Genomic DNA, 16103 nt, shown 5'->3' on the forward strand with positions numbered 1-16103 from the left:
TGATTTGGGGGGGGAGGGGGGCGCAAGGTGGAAGTTTCGCCTAGGGCACAAAATATCCTTGCACCGGCCCTGCCTAGGAAACATATGAACAAACCAGGGATTCACAGGGGATGAAATTCATCCTCCTTCAGAGGGCCAGCATGTCTGCATGAGTACTTTGTGCTTAGCACTTCCTAAGAATGTGTATTTTTGCAATATTAACCCTGTTCTTGCCAGATTCTGTGAGCAGGTCCTGCCTCATACCAGGCGTCTAATACAGTACACGGGCTTATGTCTCAGGCTGTCTTCCTACTACACTAGTTTCCTTACAAATATGAATGTGTGCCCTTGCTTAATGCATTTATAGCACAGTAGAAAATCATTTGATGTCATTCTCTGTGGGGGAGAAATTTGATATTCAGATTAAATGAAGTTCAAAGTTTTCTTCAACTTGTTCAAAATGGAATGTCAGTGGAAGAAACAAAGTTCCTTGAGCTCTTGATTGCAGCTAATATTTCCAATAGTGAAAGAGTTTGGTAAAGTGAGGCTTCCATTGGTACGAGAATCAAAAGATTTTTTCTGTACAGTATTTCCCACTTAAACACAAAGGCCCTCATATTCAGACATGCTAGACACCCTCAGCACCCATTGGTGTGTGCTCAGCACTCCTGAAAAATCAAGACTTTAATGTTCAAAAGTGACTAGTCATTTTTAGTGCCTCAATTTTTGGCTACCAAAATTAATAACTTAAATCGCCTATGAGCATCCGTGAGGATAGGTACTCAATACTTTGAAAATGGGGCTGTTCTGAGATGTCTCGGGTTGGGCACTCAAAAACTGAGGCTCCAAATCACTGAGGGTATATCTACACTTCAGCTGAGTGCAAGCCTCCAAGTCCACATAGACAGACATGCACTAGTGTGCTAAAAATAGCCATGTGGACGTTATGACTGTGGCAGAGGCTTGGGCTAGCCACCCACACTCAAACCTAAGGGGTAAGGTGGGTTTGAACTCGGGTGGCTGGCCTGAGTCTCTGCCAGTGCTGCAACATCCACACAGCTGTTTTTAGCATGCTAGCTTGAATGGAGCTGGCACAAATCTCTCTACCTGGGCTGGGATGCTTGCTTCCAGCTGAAGTGTAGACATACAGCATAGGCCTGGGCCTATTACAGTATCTGTTAATATGAATAATAGTTTGTGTCCAAAACAAAGAAAACATTAAATAATGCAGAAGTATCAAGAATATATCCTCAGGGAATAAACCCATTAAAAAGAGTAAATTCTCTCTGCACAAAAAAAGGCAAAATACATTAGAAATGTGATCTGACTAAATAAAATAGATCTAGTCCATGAATCAATTAATTACCTGTGTATCAGACTGAGATATATTTCATAAAACTGCTGAGCCCTCCTCAGCAAATAGTAGCTAAATGAACAGTCATTAAAAGAACAGTATTTTGGTTCAACAAGTTATCCATTTCACAATTTTTTACTATATGTATTTAATAGTGTTTTAGTTTGTTCCAAACAGGATATGTACAGAAATAATAATACATAACATTTTCACCTTCCAGATATTTCCCCCCCGCTCCTCGTGGCAGTAAGTCTGCCTACAATAGTAATATTTCTATTCATGCTGTTCCCTAACATTGGCATTTCTCAGGAATTCAAAATCTTAGAGAGTTAAGTGCTCATCTGGCAGCTGTACAGAAGGTGCTGCTGAAGTGGCATTTTAGAAACTAGCTGCACTACGGTATATGCCAATTCACAGGCTTTTACAAAAAGAATCCCAGCATAACACTGGTTTGTATAAATACTTTGAGTGAAAATTTAAAAAAAAAAATTATTCTAGGAAATAACTGTTGTTTATTAGCCTCTACATACTCCTCTCTGTGTACTTCTCCCTTCTGGTGTTTCTGACAGTGCACAAGATTCTTTTGAGAAGGATCTAGAATATACTTACAGTCCATTTCAGACTAGTTATTGATGCAGAAGGGCTCAACAAAACTTGAAGCAATGATGTACTGGTTTAAGAAAGGGATATATTTTTAGTATTACCAGTGGGCATGTAAATAAATAGTGAAGCAATTCTAAAAAAAAAAAGTTGATATAAAGCATCCCACAAAAGAGAACAAAATGTAAATTTTGTTATCAGTAATCTGTTACTCATTTTCAATTAAACACAAGTTGTAGTAGGTGGACTTCCAAGATAGTTATAGTCTTTTTGTGATCTGTTCTAAAATCTGTGTATAGCAACCCTCATCCTGGTTAACAGCAGAACTTGAACTCTGGACCTTCAGCACTAAAGGACAAACAGCTATCATTTAACCTGTGAAATAAAGTCCTCTATAATTTGGAAAGAATGTTAATTATGTCAGTTGAAATTGTATCAGGCCCTATATCTATTATCTGGGAGAAACAGCTGGCAGCTATCCTCTGTTGATCAGTCACAAAAGGGAATGTATACGCAGGCTAAACAGTTATGTGTATTCTATGCAGTGTCTGTACTCATACCAGAAGTGTATTTTGTCGTTCAGCTAATAGTGTATTCTGAGAGAGGGCATTTGAAATAATCTTTGGCTAAATAATGTTTACATATCTTTCAGAGTGATCCAAAGCCCATTGAAATAAATGAAAACCCACTTACTGACTTCAGTGAGTTTTGAATCAGACTGTAAACAAGTTCACTGACTGCTAGGTGCATCCTCATGGCCAGGTGTGATGTAGCAGCTGCCTTGCTTTTCTTGTGCCCCTGTTGATGGTCACTTTGGCACTGTGGTGATTTTTCTTCTAGTGACTTTGTCCTCTGGATGGGTCATTGTCACTGTGTTATGTCCACACTTTCTAGGGTCACAATTGTCCAGCTGAAAGTCGCAAAATGTCTTTAATACAAACAAAGTTCTTCTGTCCTCTGTGGGCATGATTCTCATGGCACTTGCTTCAAACGTAGGTTTTCTCTGCTGATACATGATTCTCAGATTGATGCCCATTAGCAAAGTAGAGCACAAACAGACCTGAGCAAGAATCCTGTATTTCCCTTCAGGGTCAAGGCAGCCTCAGACATTTGTACCAATATATCAGTGATCTCACTGAGCATGTTAATTTCATTCAGTATTACATAATCAGTGTTAGTGGTAAAATAATGGTGCATTTTAAGTAATGCTGAATTACAGTGGAAATCCTTTACTCATTACATCTACATTAAAACCAGATGAGCTTATTGTATTATTAAAATAAATGCTGAAGATGTTAATGGAGCAATGATAAAACCGCTATTTTAAAGTGTTACCATATTAGCTATGTTCCATACAGCTATGTTCCATTGCTTTACCTATATGATATAACATCCCTTCACCATTAGTAAGCTTGGTGGGAAATGAAGATCCTCCCATTCACCAACCCAGACAAATATTGTATATAAAAATGGTCAGTTACATTGGTAGTTACAGCCATCCTGTTAATTCCTCTCCAGACCCTCAGGCCAGCCTTATGCATAGTGCTATATTCATGGGGCAAAGGAGTCTGTTACTTTTTGATAGGGAGAAGCATGACATTTCTGAGGATGTGCTGACGGCGTGAACCTCCCATTGAAGGCAAGATTGGGGGCAATTTTTGCCTCTGAAAGCCCCGCCTTCCCTTTTATAGGGATTTACTACCAGTAGAGACCCTGTAGAAGCCTGGGTAAATTTGTCGGGGGTGTGGAGCCAAAAACTGTGTAGAAGTCCGGGGTAAGCCTGCACACACCCACAGTGCATCACATTTCAAAGAAGACCTGGTGTCAGATATTTTGGCAGAATGTTAGTATTTGTAGTTGCACTCATGTAAACATTTTTAGAGTCAGGAACCTCTCCTTCTTAACGGCTCATTCTTCAGATACCTGCAGATGTTAAAATATTAATGTGATAGCCTCCATTTCACAGCGGAAGAGACAGGCAAAGTGGTGAAATAGTGTGAGAGATTTAAGAACCAGCAATAGTCCTAAAACCACTTTCCTATCCAGTTTCTTGTACAGCAATCAGGCTGGCTCTCTTCCTGACTCATCTCCTACCATACATAGGATTTATTGTGGCAATTCTTGACTTTGAGATCAATGATAGAAGATTATTACGAAGTGTTTTGTTTAAAAAGTTTACTATTCTCATTTCACCTGTAATTTAAAAAACCCTCTTCACACAGCTAAATCAAAGCCAATTCACTAGCACACTGAAAGGTACCTTGAGTGCCATCTTGCTGCCAGGTTCAACTTTCTATTCCCAGCTGTGTCAGCACTAGAGCTGTTCACAATTAAATGTATGGTGGGGAGAAGTGGTATTTTCCTCTCCACTGAATTCCTTCTGAAAATTGGCTGAACCACTTTTACCTCCATTTTTAAAAAAAAATCACTCTTCAACAGAGAGTAGGCCTTGAAATTTCAACTCAGAGTGAAAGATTTAGGAAGACATAAGCAACTGAAGAAAGATTAGGACCAAATCTCTTAGGCAACCTTAATTATAACTGTAGCCAGTAGTACGAGTACAATGTGTATGGGCCAGATTTTCTAAAGCCAGGGCCCATTATCCCAGAGACACCTCCTTCCCCCACAGAAAACCCCCGGGGCAAGGATACCGCAGTCCCCTGAACCCAGAGTCTAACTAGAGCTGTCTGAATAATCAGTTTTCAGTTCTCTAGCAATACTGGAAGTTTGGGGGAATTTTCAGCAAATTGAAAAGTTGAAAAAATGGTGTTTTGGGTTGAATCAATGTTTTAATCCAATCCTAAATCCAATATTTTGTTTAATTTTGACTATTTGTAAAGGGTTTTTTATTTTTTAAATAAAATTGAAGGAAATTTTGAAACAAAAAGTTGTTCTGAACTGAAAAAGATGAAACGTTTCATTCTGAAAATGTAGAAATAAAATATTCTGACTATTCAAAAAAATTGGCTGGTAAGCAGCTTTATGAAACTGACAGAAATTTGCAAAACATTTAGGTGTCGCTGGATGCCCATTTTTACTGAAAAAGTTTTGTAAAAATTTTTGGCCAGCCCTACCTTTAACCTCATCCACAAATACTCAGCCCCTTCCTCCCATCTTTGATTTCCTCTGTCACTCCCCATGCCGATAGCTTCAAAGAAGCTACATCATCCCCATGGCTGAATTAGCTTCAGTGCCCTGCATGGGGGACAAAGAGCAGGTAGTAGGGGATCTCGACCGAGTTGTGGCTTAGCAGCAGGTGCATGTAATCTAATATGTCAACGTGGCAGTCTGCAGTGACAGCTGGTACAAAGAAGACAATTCTGGGGGATAAGTTTCTATATTTCACCTATATTCTTTTTTTGCTTTACTCTAAATATACTGAAACATCAGACATACTCTGCAGATGTTTCTCTGGTTTTGGCCACAGGCTTATGTGACCTTATCTCAATCAACTGATGTCCACTCAATAATTTAAAACATTATTGACTTGCCAGTATCATTTATAATGCAAAAATTTTGGGTCACCCAACCCTGTCTCAGCCAACTGGACAGTATTTGTCAAGCCAAGGATTCAGTCAATGATATAAAATGAATGGCAATGAGAGTTTCATAGTACCCTGATCCATCACTTTTTTGTTTATACTACTTACTGATTTTACTTTTTCTATTTCTTTTATAGTCGTCCTTCCCCTTCCCCATTTTAAAGCATATTGGTCATTATTGAAACATTTGCCATTGGCATGGGTTGAGCTTAGTCACAGTTACATGAGCAGAATAAGGTCGGCTTATGTAATAGTTGAACATTTGTACAAAGGTTTGGGAAATATAAGAGTTTTTATGATGGCTATACCTCTGTGTGTTTGCACATATACATAGATATACACAATTCATGGTGATGTGGTATAAAGATTTTATCGGCATGAGTTTGTAATGGCCCTATTACTTGAGTTTCAGAAACTTATGAGTGAGTTATACAGGTCATCCCAAAAGAGAATCCTTAAAAACCTTTACAGCACATCAAACTGATGTGGGTTCTGTAAATGTCATATATTTTGCAGAAAATCCATATGAGAACTGTATCAGAGACTTTAAAAAAATACTGGGCCTGTATTGACTGTAAAGAATTAGAGGATTTGACACATAGGCCCTTTTATACCCCAAAGAGATGCCCCCAAATGGACACTTATGCCTGTGCAGGTGTTAGACTCACAAACCAGGGTGTTTATCCAGGAAAACTTTGTTAATGTTAATGTACATTTGTAAGAATCATAGATGATACAGGCCACTGCTGGAGTGTTGCAAGGAGCTTAAAACTCCTCAGCAAATACACCCTGTTCACCAGAGATCTGCTGCAGACTATTGCAAGATAGACTATTTATTTGTATTATGGCAGTGCCTTTGAACTCCAGTCAGAGATCAGGACCCCATTGTGATAGGTACTGTAGAAACACAGAATGAAAAGAACTTCCAGTCCAAATTTAAAGAGACAGAGCGGTGGAAATACAGCTGTATTATTTTTGCTCAGTTCTGTGTAAAAAAAACACTTGGGGAGGGGTGAAGGAAACTAATAGGCTGTATTTATACTAAAATGTACATAATCACTTTTGAGCACTACCAGGCATTCTATTAATTTCGGCTGAGCTCTTTTCAGGAACATATCTTTGCAAGCTTGCAGTCAAGCAAATGGCAAGTTGGTAAAGAACTAGCTTTTTCATGGTCTTCCAATTTTGTGGGTACTGTATCTATTGCCTTGCTTATTCCTTCTATAATGCCCTGAAACAGGAAATGTTTTTCACCAGGATTTTCGTGTAGCATCAAATTTCCCATCATCTAAGTCTTGTTTCTGTGCTTTGGCATGAACTGACTAGGTTGATTTTTTTTTTATTTACCAAATAATGGCATATCCTCAATCTTTTCTGATATTTCTGTTCTAAGGTGACTGCTAGATGAAGTGCTAAATGAGAAGTTTAGACGTTCAGATCTAATTTTCCCTCTGCCTATTCCCCATAATGCTCCTTGAGCCTGGAATAGTATAAATGACGGCAGTAAGACTATTCAATTTGAATGTATTCTGGTTAGAATTTTGTGACCATATTTATGGCAGGGATTGTATCTTGATACATGTTTGTTACACACCAAGGATAAATTTCACACCTGTGTTCCTCTTACAAACTTAAGTGAGACTTAACTGAAGCTTAAGCCTGGTGTGAAGGCCTTGTGAAGATCCCCACATTGAACTTCTGGGGTAACAGGCATGATATATAATAACATTGTGATAACAGAGGAGCAATTGCTCATTTTAAATGAGCACAAATTAAGTAAATTAAGCCAATCATGAATGAAATTTTGGAAGGTTGCTTCACTATAAAAAGGACCTCATATTGGGTCTGCCCTTAATGAAAAAGCAAAATTGAGGAAGATCTGGCTTCGAATAAACCATGTAAAATTTCATTAAATGAGTAAAAAAGATAGAAAAACAATATATTGATCCCTAATGCAATTAAGAAAAATTGCACTGCTTGAATTCAGAATACAAGCACACATTGCATCATGTGTTTAACAGTAAGTCCATGTTTCAGAGACAGTTACATGGGGTCAAATCTTATTCCTTGTGTTTGGCCCAAGTAAATTGCTCATGAGTAGAAGGCTTCCACTGAGGCTGTGGAATGGGGATGGAATTTTCCATGCAGGCCACAAGCTGCAGGGAAGAAATGTCAACGCTGCAGTAGCCTATGCTGTGGCTGTGGATTCATGACTGTCGTGATCTACCTCCCACTGACCCCAGCTGTCGTCATCCCAGCTCCAGGGCTTTCCTGCCTGCTAGGTGGGATGGAAATATCTATGAAGATAGACCCATGATGCATGGGAGTGAAGACTTCTTGCACAGGCTCTCCACCACACAGTCAAAATGCTGTCCTTCTGCACCAGTTGTGAGGATTCCCTCAAAAGATCAGATACAGATAAATATAAATTGTGTAAATGCAGATAGGCATATTTAAGATTTCATTAAAAATCTGTCCTTGACTACAGACTGGCTAAATGCCTAGGCAGATGGTGACGTATAAAATTACACCATGAACAGCTACAGATGAAAATGTTTTTTTTCCTAAGTAACTATAAATGTGAACATGAAGATAAATGCAATAAACAAGAATATTTAATCAGAGATCTACAAAATCTCCCCTAGCTTTAATTGAAAAATGTGTGCTGTTATTTTTCTGCCAGTCTTTTTAACAGAAAGCCGGTAACTGTGTTTTACCAAACTTCACCCAAGATTGTAGTCTTATTGTTCCATCTCAAGTCAGGCAAAAACTAAGAGATTGTCGGGTTCCATTTGGAATTAATGAGTGGGATTTGCAGAAGTACCTCAGTGATTTAGGAGCAGCATGACTTAAGGATGTTATGTATCTACTTAGCACACAGCAGTTGCACTTAAATTGTTCGTTCTAATGATAAGGACTCATTTCTGGTTTGAGAGAGATCTAATGGGAAATAAACCAGGACACATTTAATTGCCTTAATAGCATATGAGATTTGAATTGATAATACTGGGAATCTTTGCTCATGGTTGGCCTTGATGAATGATAGATGGGCAGGGATCCAACAGAACATCCCAGGCTTCCCTCTCAATTGAGTTTTCTCTCAGGTGTTGTGGTGAGGTCAATTTTTTTTCTTCCATTAATTTGGCTCTTGAGTCACAAAGGTTGGTCATCAGATACTGCACCAGCCAGTCTCTCAGATATGAGTGGTTGGTTGGTCCCGTACCAGAAAAATCTTATCTCTGCCTCTTCAGGAATTAAGAAACTCGGTCTCTAGGTATATTTAAATTCTCTTTTGCTCTGAACAGTTCTGGAGTGAGCTTAGGAAACTTACTAGCTATCCTCTCAGCTAATGAGTTCTGTAATCAATAAATCACAGACTGGTTGTTTTCTGTCTCATTTGCATGGCTTTTCTTCAAAACTTCTAAAATGCAGGCCCAATTCTTATTGTTGTTGCAGACTTTCTCTTTCTTTTAATTTGTACATTATGGCATTTTACAGATTTTTTCTTCTGCTTCTTTCTTGCTTGCTTTGAGTCTTTTCTGTCTGATTACATTTTCCTGTCTCTTTTCTGGGTTTTCTCTTGATGTCTCTTGTGACACTTGCTTTCTCTGCTGATTACATGAGTTGTTGTCTCCACACTGTTTGTCGCAGCATCTTTCAGATCCTTAGTGGAAATTATGGGCAGGATTTTCAGAAGTGCTGCGCATTGGCCTAACTCCCATTGAGCTCAGTGGGAACAGAGTAAGGACAATGCTGAGTGTTTTTGAAAATCACACTCTACAAATGACTTCGGCACTTCTAGAAATATCCTTCAGTTTCCCCCAAGTCATTTTCAGAAAAGGTGCCATTGAAGTATTTCTGGTCCTCAGCTTGATTCCACTGAGGAGCCAGGCAGCAGTTTCTTCTTTAATATTATTGGAGCCTTTGGGACATGTTTGCCAGTACACTTCAGCCACTCTGCTAATGTAGAGCAGCCATAAACCTGGCATAATGGGCTGCTTGCATTGGGTTTACAGCTGCTTTGCATCACCAAGCAGCACAAGGGAAAAGGAACATATTGGCCATACATTTTGAAATCATATGTCTAATTTTGTTACTGTTTTTATTTCTTCTAGCCATGAGAAAATGTGGATGCTGAGTGAAACTTAGAGGGCCAGCTGGTGTAAATTAGTGCAGCTTCAGTGACTTAATTGGGCAGCTTCAGTGACTTAATTGGAACTCTGCCCATTTACACTAGTTTAAGATCTGGTCCAGACTGACTTGTCTGTGACAATGTAATCCCAGGGAACCTCTCCTTTCAACAGCTGTTCAATCTGTCTGCATCATGTGCCTCCTTCACCACAGTTTCATTAGTATTGTAGTCATCAACATTGTAGTGCTGGTGTCATTGTTTTCATTAATATAAAATGTCAAGGAAGAATTCTTGCAGAACAGCAAATTTATTTAATTAATTCTTCTCCCAAAAGCAAAAACATAGCTCCTTCCTTCCTACAGAATCATAGAATGTCATCCAAAGTCAAGGGGAAAAGAGAGAGAAAACACCTATTAAAAGGGAATTTAGGAAAGTCTTGCCCCTCACCAGCCCCTGTCCTCAGCTGGTGTAATAAGACATAGTTCCATTAACTTCAGTGGTACTATGCCAATTTACGTCAGCTGAGGATCTGGCCCATTGTTCTTAGATAAGATGGTCTTTGGTAAAGATGCTTGTCTGAGGAGTTGAGTGGCAACTGCTGAGTTTCGCCCATGTCATTGTGCGTCATGTGTAGCATGGTGTGAAATATAGGAAATGCAAAAATGGCAGAATTCAAGATTTTCACATTCTAGTTTAAATGGTCTGATTTCAAGGGGAAAAAAGCTACTACATGTGTTGATGTAGATATTTTGTTTTGTTGAAAAACATCACCATTTTTGTGGGACCATGGGTTTCCCTTTACTCAGATATGCTCCTGTTTTTGACTAAAAGCCTCAACTAAAACTCAGAATATGACTGTACTCTTTTTTTGGGGGATGGGGTATGTCATTGCCACAGTCTATTGCTATATTAATTCTATACATAATTACTGCAAGTTAAGGTCCCAGTACTGCAATCGACAATGTGTTGATGGATTGCTGTACCCAGGCAAAGCCCCATTAACTTCCATAGGGCTACACATATGTGCAGCAGTCTGCCTGTACATTGTAAATTTCGGGACTGGCGCCTGATATTGGAATAATGAACCATGTAATTTCTGAATATCACATAATAGACTGAATTAAAATTCATTCTTGCAATATGCTGAATTTTTCAATATTATAAATGTTCTTTTACCAGCAACTGTTGAGAGAATTTTTGGTTGTTGCTTTTCTTGTTGCAGTGCTTTTAAAAGGAGGAGAAATCAGTACATTTGTAGGATTTATTAAATCTGGATACTGTAATGTTTACAGAGAAACTGAGGCACTTGTGAAACTACCATTGGGGAAAATGGTAAGCTCATTTATGTCTTGGAAATAAGCATTTCACTTGTTTCTTAGGGTCTGCTTCTGTAAACCTTACTCTTGTTGACAGGGAATTTCTAGTACGGTCCCCAAAGGAATCTGTTCTTGGCCTACAGTTTTTGAGTATCTTTATCAATGGTCTGGAAGAAAATGCAAAAGCATTGCTGGTAAAATTTATAGATGACAAAAAAACCAGTAGAGAGGGAAGTTATGTTGTGGACAGGTCAGTTGTATAGACTAATCTGGATCTCTTGGTAACATGGGCTTATTTGAATGTATGTTTTAACACAGCCAAATGCAAGGTCATACATCTAGGAACAAAGAATATAGATTACACTTATGTGTTGGAGCACTGCACCCTAGAATGCTGTGACTCTTAAAAAGTCTTATGAATCATGGTAGATAACCAATTGAACATGACCTTCCAGTGCAGTATTATAGCTAAGAGGGTGAATGTGATCCTTGGATCCAGGGAATACTGAGTAGGAGAAGGGAGGTGATATTACCTACGTATATGGCATTTGATCATTACTGGAGTCCAGTTTTGGTGTCTAGACTTCAAAAAGGATGTTGACAAAATGAAAAGAGTTCAGAAAAGAGCTGCAAGAATGATTTGAAGTCTGGAAAACATACCTTCTAGTGAGGGGATAAAGATGCTTGATCTATTTAATCTAAGAGATGGTTAAGAAGTTGCTTGTTCACTGTCTACAAGTACAATGTGGGGAAGAGATTTCTGATAGTTGATGGCTCTGTAATCAAACAGAAAAAGGCAGAACAAGATCTAATGGTTGGAAGTTGAAGTTAGACAAATACAGAATAGAAGTAAGACAGGAATTACTTATCTGGGGTTTGGGGGGACTCGCTATTACTTGAAGTCTTTAAATCAAGATTGGATATCTTTATAAAGGATATAGTATAGCTCAACCAGCAGATGTGGGCTTGCTGCAGAAATTACTGGGTGAAGTTCTTTGCTCTGTGTTAGATAGAAGGTCAGACTAGATGATCATAGTGATCCCTTCTGGATCTAAAATCTGTGAATCTGAGCACTTGCTCAGTGGGACTATGTACATGAGTAAGAACAATCAACATAGGGTTGCAGAATCAGACTGTTAATTGTTTGGGTTTTAAACACTACTATAAATAGAAAGCAATAAATTAGTTCTTGCTGAAAGATGATGTTGTCAGTAATACAGCTTTTTGGTATTTGGCGTACAAAGTAAGGTGCTTTGGATCCAAAAGGAGTAAGGTAGAAGCTGCAGCTACCAAAAGAGGAAGGAGCTACTCAACATGAGTAAGGATATTGCAATCTGGCTAAAAAGCAAAACTAGCAAGATTTTAATTGGTGACCGTTTGTATTCTACTTTGAGCAGGTCATATGATTAAATTTTAGAGGAAAAATAAGAAAATAGCTTACTTTCACTTATGATTTGAAATTTGGAACAAAATCAGCTTTTTGCATTTTCTCATGCTCTGATGCAGAAAAATAACTAGACTCCTACATTTTTGTAGAAAAGCATCATTGTGGGTAGGCACAATCATTTTAAATGAAACAGCCGAAGTTTCCACAAGCGATCATAAAATTAATATTCACGACTGCTCTTGTCATTTGGGTAAACTGCAAATTCCATTTTAAATTGCCAGTTTACTGAAATGAAATATAGTTTATATACGTTTTCAGAGTGTAGTAGCTGTGTTGGTCCCAGGATATTAGAAACAAAGTGGGTGAGGTAATATCTTTTGTTGGACCACCTCTGTGGGTGAAAGAGACAAATTTTTTAACTTATACACATTTCCCTTTTGGATGACCTGAAGAAGAGCCCTGTGTAGCTTGAAATCTTGTCTCTTTTACCCACAGAAGTTGGTCCAATAAATCTATTACCTCACCCACCTTGTCTCTCCTATATTTTATATTAAAAATGCTTATAAAATGTATTAGTTCAGCTATGCTGTAATGTTATGTGGTATATTGAACATATTTTTGTTTCCCAACCAGGTTAAACAAACCAAACAGGTTCTTGTGGGTCAGCTCCATGAGAAACAGTCCTTTGGAGAAGTGAGCATTCTTCTTCAGACCCCTTTCACATGCAGAGTCGTAACAGCGACAGATGTTAAATTGGGCATAATTGATGCCAGTGCTATACTAGGTAAGTATTAAGGCATCCTTTGGTTTTTTTGGCATTTTATTATCATTAATCAATGAGTCAAGCAATAATGGGTGAACCTCAAAAAGATTTGAATGTCTTTCAGTTCAGATATTAACATCCAAAATGTGGGTGCCCATCCAAACCTTAAGCAAACCATTTAATTGAATTCCGCCTCACTCCCTGCTTTGCCAAGTTTTTTTGGTGACTGTCAACAGGCCATGCAAATCATGCAATAGGGCTCCAAGCCTCTCACACTCAAAAAGTGCTCCTGGTTTCTTTCTTCTCCCCACAAATAACCCCCTTAATTTCTGTCTTAGGGTTGGTCGGACTATATGACATCATATTCTTATCACATGACATCATAGGCAGTGGTTCTTTATGGAATGTGAGACCAGTAATTTGGAGAATGCACTAAGACCAATAGTCCATTCTCAAATTCTGTGATCCAAAAAAAGCCTTGAAACTCTTGTTTTCAACAAAAGATGATATTTTACACTGGAGATGCTGTAACTGTTTCTACTCACGAGATTATTTTAAAAGTGGGCCCAATTCTTCTTTCACTTACGCGCATTTACAACAGTGTAACTACACCATCTTCAACAGAGTCCATTCTAGTTTACTTCTGTAAAACTGGGAGAAAAATCAGACCCATCGTGCTTAGTTTTTAAGTGTTAGGAACAAATCTTGCATTCGAACATGCATGACTTTACTGGGAAGTCTGTGTGTGCATCTGAGAATGCCACATGACCCTACAATTTTATTGGTTGTTGGGGTTCTCTGCTTTGCTTCTCTCCTGTGACCTTCCTACCAATTTTCCCCATCTCTGTTCCTTTTTCTGGCCTGGCTTAGACATAGCAAAATGTGTAAGGGAAAATCTACAGGATGTTACTGGGCTCTGGGACCCTTCCCTTTTGTAGCATCCCACAACTTGAGCTTCAGCCCAAGCCCAAATATCTATACTGCAATTTTATTGCCCCTCAACCTGAGTCTTGCAATCCCAAATCAGCTGATCCAGGCCAGCCATGGCTGTTTCCTTTCAGTGAAGACATACTCTTAGGCATCTAAAGTTGTATTAATAGTGCCTATCTTTCAACAGTCATGTTTGATAATGTTGCTCTCTCTGCCTGCCTCCTTTTTATATACATTTTCTCTGATTATCAAATACCTCCTGTTTATATCCATCACTTTCAATTTTCAGGTCCCACTATTTATCAAATAATGCATGGGCAAACTTGTTTGTTAATTGTTCATAGTTGTATTCTCTCATTTAGTTATTCATTTAAAATGGACCCATGTTCTATTGCTAACCTGGTGAACATTCAGATGTGTAAATAGCTGATATCGGAAAGCAAGAAACTGTGTAAGGATGAACATGCATGACCATCACCCCTTGTCATTCTACATTATGGGAGTAAGGAATCTATATTTAAACTTGTCATCACATATGACTGATATTTTAAACAGGTTGTTTTGCATCCTAATTTCAGGACTCTAAACAGATCAGCTCAAAATCATTGTGTTCTTCACATTAATAATGTATGAACCTCAAGAGGCTTGGTTCACACAAACAGCTGTAGCAATTGTTCTATAATCTCACTGGATCTCACAAGTTATGTATGATTTGAGTCAAGGGTTTGGTTCTTGGATGGGAGACTCAAGGAACTTGTATTTGCTGCAAGAAGCGTTGTTCCTAATTTGATGGATGGCACTGTTCCTTTGGAATCTGTATTGAACAAGTGTGTCAACAAAAAGCTGTGAATAACTGTGCAGCTGGAGGTACCATCTCATTACATCAAATAAGATGTATCACCAAACTCCTGACCGCTTGTGATTAGTAGAGATCCCAAGATAATTTTTGTAAGATGATGGTTGTTAACCCAGCGACCCTGCCAAATTCCAATGCAGATAATTACATTCTGCCTGCTTAAATTCCCCTAGCAGATTCAATTGGAAGCAGTTTTCTTTCTTTACCTCTTTTCCTAAATTACTGTTGTAAATCTCAGAGGATGTTATATTTCAGTGATAGGTGAAGATAACCCTACAAATCCTTTATTTGTCCCTGTGGGTGCCATGTAAGGATACTAAATAAATGTATAAATTAGTATGGCAACTACCTCAGAATTCAAAGCAAAAAAAATTAGCAAACTACTGTAGAAGTTGAAAGCATTATTATTATCAACTATTATTCGATGTGTTTATGATGAATCCATCAATATGGAATAGGAACACCTGGATCCTTTATCTGAATTTATCTGTATCTCTTCAGTCAGGAAATCATGTGAAATCTTGTTAGAACAGTTTCTGGCAAGGTTTCCAGTATTTCCTAGGTTCAACAAGGACATACATACCCCAAGAATAGCCTTAACTACAATAGTTGGTTTCATCCATTCTGGCCAAAGTCCAGCAAATACAAAAGTACATTGAACAAAATATTAAAAATATTAATGAACATTTTCAAGGCTCAGTAAAGTTTCAGTTTGAAGTTTCTGCAAAGATTTGGGTCGCTTCTAACTTTCTCTGAGATAATTCATCCATATGAGTTTTCTTTTCTTTCAATGGAAATCTCAGTCTGCCAGCAAGGGTGACTTTTTAGATACTTCCTAAACAATACCTACTCCTTCCCACATCCCATGCAAATTCATGTTTTGGTAAGTAGAAATATTTGAGGATTTTAATAACAATATAATAAGAGATAAAAAGGAAAATGTTCTCCAACTTGTCATCACTGTAGCATCATCTAAATATCTATGGCCAGTTAGGCCATCAAGTTTGAGAATGTAGCTGTTGTAGATCCTTATAGAAGGTATGTCTAGCCGCAAGTGCGGTGTACTGTATTGTAGTGTAGCCTGAGTTAGCTGACTTGGGCTCACGGGGCTCAGGATATGGGGCTAAAATTTGCAGTGTAGATGTTTGGGCTTAGGCAGGAGCCTGGGCTCTGGGACCCTTCTCCTTTTCAGGGTCCCACAGCTTGATCTTCAGCCCAAGCCCAAATGTCTATACTGCAATTTT

At 38.4% G+C, this 16103-nt stretch overlaps 1 protein-coding gene across 1 annotated transcript in view; it reads left to right on the top strand.

Annotated features, from left to right (window-relative positions):
- Nucleotides 1–16103, top strand: part of CNBD1 (cyclic nucleotide binding domain containing 1) — a 301514-nt gene that overhangs the window by 222613 nt on the left and 62798 nt on the right. The window contains exons 9-10 of the mRNA XM_050941062.1: nucleotides 10830–10939; nucleotides 12944–13094. Of these exons, the coding sequence (XP_050797019.1) occupies nucleotides 10830–10939; nucleotides 12944–13094 (261 nt within the window). The remainder of the gene's footprint in view (nucleotides 1–10829; nucleotides 10940–12943; nucleotides 13095–16103) is intronic.

This window comes from Gopherus flavomarginatus, chromosome 2 (genome assembly GCF_025201925.1).
Source record: "Gopherus flavomarginatus isolate rGopFla2 chromosome 2, rGopFla2.mat.asm, whole genome shotgun sequence".
NCBI classification, from domain to species: domain Eukaryota; kingdom Metazoa; phylum Chordata; order Testudines; family Testudinidae; genus Gopherus; species Gopherus flavomarginatus.